The 6,000-nt window shown below is 42.6% G+C and overlaps 2 protein-coding genes across 2 annotated transcripts; one reads left to right on the top strand and one right to left on the bottom strand.

Moving 5' to 3' along the window:
- Positions 1-4,071: 4,071 nt before the first annotated feature.
- On the bottom strand, positions 4,072-4,965 carry H6S33_001686 (uncharacterized protein; the record flags this gene model as incomplete). The annotated part of the gene is made up of 1 exon (XM_044833041.1): positions 4,072-4,965. One exon carries the CDS (start codon positions 4,963-4,965, stop codon positions 4,072-4,074), a length of 894 nt encoding a protein of 297 aa, XP_044693747.1.
- A 785-nt stretch (positions 4,966-5,750) lies between these two features.
- Positions 5,751-5,972, top strand: H6S33_001685 (uncharacterized protein; the record flags this gene model as incomplete). Its single annotated transcript, XM_044833040.1, has 1 exon — positions 5,751-5,972. One exon carries the CDS (start codon positions 5,751-5,753, stop codon positions 5,970-5,972), a length of 222 nt encoding a protein of 73 aa, XP_044693746.1.
- Between the last annotated feature and the right edge of the window lie 28 nt (positions 5,973-6,000).

Genomic DNA, 6,000 nt, shown 5'->3' with positions numbered 1-6,000 from the left:
CGGCCGCCTGAGAACTCTAGATCACCGTCACCGTCATGTCACCACTCTCGACCTGGCTTTATCATGATCATCAACGATTATTGCATTCGCACCTTTACTGACACTGGGAGAGCAACATGCTCATGCAGGTTTAGAAACCATGCATGTAGGTTTTAGCTTTTTTTTGTAAGTAGAGTATATCACTTCACAGTTGTGTAATCGCAGTGGTTTAATTATAAGATACCTCATAGGATCATACACAAAACACGGATATATATATCAATCATTTAGGTTTAGAGCGCAAATTCCAATAAGATTTTACTGGGGGTGTGAACATCCGTAGTATGTATCAATGTACTGCAGTGTACTGCAGTCCCCCACAGCCTCATATCACTACCTAATTAGAAGTCTTAACCAGATCTGCAGAAGGGACTGCCATTAAACTCTTTTACACTAAATATATAGTAGAGTTTTCTTGAATTCTGTATGGTACGGTACCCCTGAAGTAAACGAATACTTCAGCTCCGGTAGTATTAACCCCCGGTCCTGCTGAGCCTGGTAAATGAAGTTAAGCAGTGATTCGCTCAAATCTCTCAACATAAAGCTTCAAGGAAGTACATCTCAAAAGTCCGGCTCTAGGTCTGGCCAGCTACATAGCTAATTAAATAATCTAATATATCTGACCGAACCAGGAAGACGTTCCATCCAGAAAGGCCGATATCTTGTCGGGCCCGCGCCGGATGAGGTATATATCCCAATATGCAGAAAGATGTCGACCTAGTATTTTCTGGATCGGATGACTTGCTCTATCAGTCAGAACATATCAAGAACGGCGAGTGCGGTTAGATAGCGAAGCTAGTCAAGATCCAAAATGCAAATACCTTAGAACAACTTGAACTATATATGGAACTCAAGGCCCTTGGCCCCATTCTCAAATCTAGGTCTATATGCAGGTTTCTAGATCTACAGATGTGAACTACAAATAATACATGTAGTATACTAATATACCAGCTAGGGCCGTCTAGGAACTCCTTGCGTACCAGAGCTAGAGCTACAAAAAATTACAAAGGGTCATTTATATATATATTTATATGTGTGCTATATACAGTACACTATATAAGTAAACAAGTTCAAATTTATAATGTTTTCGTTGGCTTTAGTCCGAGTCAGAATCCATGACTAAATGCAATATATTCACACTTCGGATCGCATCATATCACCTATAGAACTATCGGCGCCACTAGTAGCCCTAGCTTACGACTAGATTATGTACATGTACTTAAATAAAGTACATATCACCTATACCAGCATACTGTTATAATATCTATCTTGAATCAGTTCATGATTTGGCGGTTATATATACGTTAATTACATATAGCTAGCGGCCGGTCAACTCCATGCAGGCTTTTAAGCCATACCTCTCTAGTAGCTCTATATGTTATAGGTACTTCAACTCACCTTAATACTTCTGAGCGTTTCAATTGCTATAGCGCGCGAGAAGCTATATATATAACTACATATCATATATATACGTGGGGGGTAACCGGTCATGTGTCGAGGACTTCGGAGGGTCACCGTCAGCCCGGGTGTTAACTCTTTTTTTTGTTTTTGTTTTTGTTTAATTCATTAATTGTATGCAGCCCTTAAGCTATGACAATATCGCACTAGTACTACCCCAGAACTACCCTGCTAACCTCCTCCGCCTCTCACTTATATAAAGAAAAAATAACATAGTAACTCATGATTTCCTAGCAATTTCCCTTTCCGGTGCCTTGTCCATTCATTGCCCCCTCTTTCCTATGAGCTGTCCCTCAGTCCTCCCCACCCTAGTCCCATTTCCCTGATCTCCTCCTCTGTGTCTTCGTCTCTTCCCCCCTCTCGTGGCGCCATTTAGTGAATCGTGTCTAAATTGCAAGTGCGGTTTTAATGCCTGTTGCGGTCCAGAGCAGTTTGAGGACTGTCTGGTGTTTTAGGTCGGCCTTTCTGACTTCCTCAGTTGTTTCGCATTTGGTTAAAATGTGGTGGGTGTTAACTCTGTTTTGGTGGTAGGAATTCCAGTTTCTGCAGATCATACCTACTTATTTAGAAAAGTCCGAAGTTTATATATTTATCCCTGGCCCTATAGCTTCTCGAGCTATAAATATAGTGTAGCTCCTGTTGGTAATCATCTGAGTGAAAATACCTAGGAATCTTTATTACGTAATAAACCACCAAGAATTTCTCTAACCAGTACTTGAACTGTAGCAAACCGAGTGATCATTCATGGTTCTAGCTAATAACTACATCATATATTGATCTCCGCTGTGTGTACTGCCCACCTCAATCCTATGCATATGCGTAGGTGTCTACCTGTTAAATATGTAAATAATAAATTTAACCAAAAAGGGAGTATCCTTAAGCGTTTGGTCTGCACGGTAGCCGATTAATTAGTGTTGAGAGAATTGATATATATATACTAGTAATAGCGCGCTTTTTCCCGATCTACTTTCTTTACAGTACTAGTACCTCCGCATTTTAGCGGTTCAAGATGTAGTTCTTTCAAAAACTTAAGTAAGGGCCGGGTCTAGCTATAGTATTTCAAAGTAAAGCAGGCACAACCTATATGGATGTAGTACATACACAACCCATCATGCCAGCAATTGTATTACTAGTGTATTTGCGACCCGGGCCTTACATCATGTATATACACGAGATTATATATAGTTATAAAAGCGTCAGGTTTTTGATCGCACATGCATCATGGTAAGTACTAAAAAATGGTTTATCAAGAATTATCTCCCAAACATATGAAGCTTATGAGATATTTGAGTCGTAGAGGAAAGACCTTATAGTTCATAGGCATGAAATCTAGACCACTAGACTTGTACTATATACATGTAGCTGTATAATGCTATTAAATACTACTGCGGAAGCAGATCCAAAAGAACCGTAGGAGTTGGGTAAATTCAGAGATCAAAGTGGCCGGCCGTGGAGCTGTATTTTAGAGAACAACCTCTTTTTATATAAAGATTGGTCGAATTTCCCAGCCTGAATTGCCTCTCACTAGTAGTATTCTGTCTCCCATTAATTTTTTCCGGATGAGAGGGATATCGACATGAAATCCTGTACTTGACTACATGTAGTACCAGCTGCAGCCTCCTTGTTTAGATAATTGTTTTCTGTAATACCAATTTTATACGTATTTACCCACCACCGACGGTATCATATATATCAACCTTCCATGCATTGGCCATGGCCGCTCAGATCCTCGTGCTGTACACTTTAATCTTGTGTAAGCCCATCTGGGGTCACGTTACCATCTGTTCTAAGGACTACATAACTTATTTATGCCCGGCCCCGCCCCACACCATTCATGCATGGCTTGCTCGACGCAGAATATATAGATGCAACCAGAATGCATATGTGTGTATGTGTATGCATGTATTCCGACCAACTAACGAGCTCGTATACTGGTATCCACCGTTAAAGAAAAAATGAAAACAATATGTAGCACGGGATTAACGAAAAATGGTAATGATCACGACGATGATGAACAGAATTCATGATCGAGGTACATACATATATGTACTTAACTTGAAATAGGCCTAGGCCTAACTGGTTAGAACTAACACGGCAGAAATAAATTCAAGTAAAATCAGTTACACAATATTAGGAAACGAACGAAAAGGGAAGGAGAAATCGACAAGGAGCACAACACACCGGCCGGCTACTTAACCCCGATAGATGTAAGAATACAGAAAATTAAACCGAAATGAAATGAAACACGAATAATGCGGAAATGATAAATAGCGAAATTCGAAATAGCCCCCCACCAATAACGTCCAACATAATTCTCTCCTAGCACATAAACGAAAAAGCCAAACTTTTATAGATATATAGATGTAAATATAGAATAAAAAAGATCCACCCTTCCGTCAACACAATGAGACTTTTAGGCCATAGGGCCGAAAGTCCAAACCAATAAAAACGTAGCAAAAAATGATATAGTGATAGAGTTCCCGAAACACGCTGAAAGATACAGTAGGGCGATGATACAAACTGACCGATATTACTCGGACATTGACTGCAACGAGCTTTCTTCTAACGAGTGTTTCAGCTGCCTCTAGTGTATTTGGGGTCCGCCTCTTCAGGGCCAGAATTTGATGCGTACTGGAGCATGTCCATATTGATTGTTCGTAAACTCCATGCGAAGACTGCCACTTGACGTATACTATCCATGAAATCTCCTGCCGGAGGGCCTCCAGGCACAGGAGGGAGCTGTGCTGGTGGAACAAGAGGAGCATGAGCCCATGGCGACGCAAAAACTCCATGATACAGCGGTGGATGATGCGGCGCAGGGACGGTGGGCCGAGCTTTCCGAAGAACAACCACCAACCCATCTGAGGTACATGAAATCACTGCTTCAACCTCCACCACTGGTTCGGGTGATTGTGACATACTAGACTGGGAGGTAGAATTGCCACTCAGGTATGCCCCCTCTTCCTCATCGTCCTCCCCCTGTTCCTCGTCACTTATCATATCTGTGTCCTGGTCTTTCATTACACTCTTCATCGTATCGTCCCTATCCACCCAATTCTGAACAGTTGCTGAACGAGATCCCTCGGCCTGGTGGAATCCTGTACCCGGGCGATTCCTACTACCATTCTGGGGAGCATCTCTACGACGTCGCTGTTCTGCTGCTGCTGCCGCCGCTATCGCCGGTGCCTGTCTAGGATCCCTCCATTGGAATCTCAAGTATGCAATTGAATCGTTTTCCTTCGCCCTTTCGAGGGCATCCACAGCTTCTTGCAGGCAGTTCTCTTGGATACATTCGTAGAAACTCTTTCCGATCGCCTCATCCGGGGGGAAATTAAGTATATCACCAAGAGCATGTGTTGCGTATAAAATTGTCAAGGTCCGCGTGAACCGATTAAGGATTAGCGCTGCTCGTGGCTCATGGTGTCCTTCAGGTGCGGAATTGAATTTCGCGGACAGATGTGTGAGCATATGATACCTTGGATCTCTTTGTGACGACGAGAAAACGCGGCGGATAAGAGGGGCAGTAAGTGCTCGATCTATTGAACAGAACGGATATTAAAAATATATATCTTTAAAGAACCGATTCGAGAAGACAAACCTAGGCTTTTATTACTGCGTGTGTATAAACTCGTTGATGCTACGATGACTGAATATACGACAGTAAAAACACATTCACAAGTAACGTAATCGCCCGTGATGCTTTTCAGCTTGCAATATGACAAAACCGCAGCTTTGTCCAAATTTACACCCCGCCCATGAACAGAGCGAGCAAAGGGCATTTCATCTGGGTGAAAGTATTCGAAGCAAGACCTGCCTACTATATCTCGTGGATTGTATCCAAGAACTTCGGTGATCGAGTCAGAGGCGAAAAGAAGCCTGGCATCTTTGTATGTGACGTTTTGTCAGTAAAAATGTTGTTTCATGAAAAAACGCCAACTAAGGCCTATACTAGCAGAAGAGATAGCGCGCATTACCGGCCGACAGGTCATGCATGGTAATAAAAGTGATATCCATTATGACTAAGGAACCTTTTAGTCAATTGTGAAAAAGAGCGTCCAGTCCAGGAATACAGGAAGCCGTAGGCAAACAAAGTAACCCAAGTTCGAAACCCGATAAGAAGACCTTTCCGTAGATCGTGAAAAGAAGAAAGGAAGGGGGAAAAAGGACACGTCCGAGTTTGATAAGAACCAGAAGCCTGTGCTGCCTTTATAAATGTAGAAATGGGTTGTATACGGTTTGGATTGAAATACGAGATGGCCAGGGCAATGGCCGCACCAACCAAGCAGGCCTACTTGCAGAAGAGCAACAGCAACGGCAGGCGAATTAAATCAAATACTGAAAGTGTGGGGGACTCCGGAACGGACAATTACAGGGGGTTGACCGTTTTGCGTATCACAAAGTTGGCGGGGGAGAAGGGTAAAATGGCAAAGCGTTCGACCTCTCTCGACCAGCAGCGGAAGCTATGGGCTCTATAGCTGCACCACTTGCGCAAAAGAACTCAAA

This window comes from Morchella sextelata (assembly GCF_020137385.1).
Source record: "Morchella sextelata strain SCLS chromosome Unknown scls_11, whole genome shotgun sequence".
In the NCBI taxonomy this organism is placed as follows: Eukaryota; Fungi; Ascomycota; class Pezizomycetes; order Pezizales; family Morchellaceae; genus Morchella; species Morchella sextelata.
Note: the sequence above shows the minus strand (reverse complement) of the source record. Positions and strands in the feature narration are given on the sequence as shown.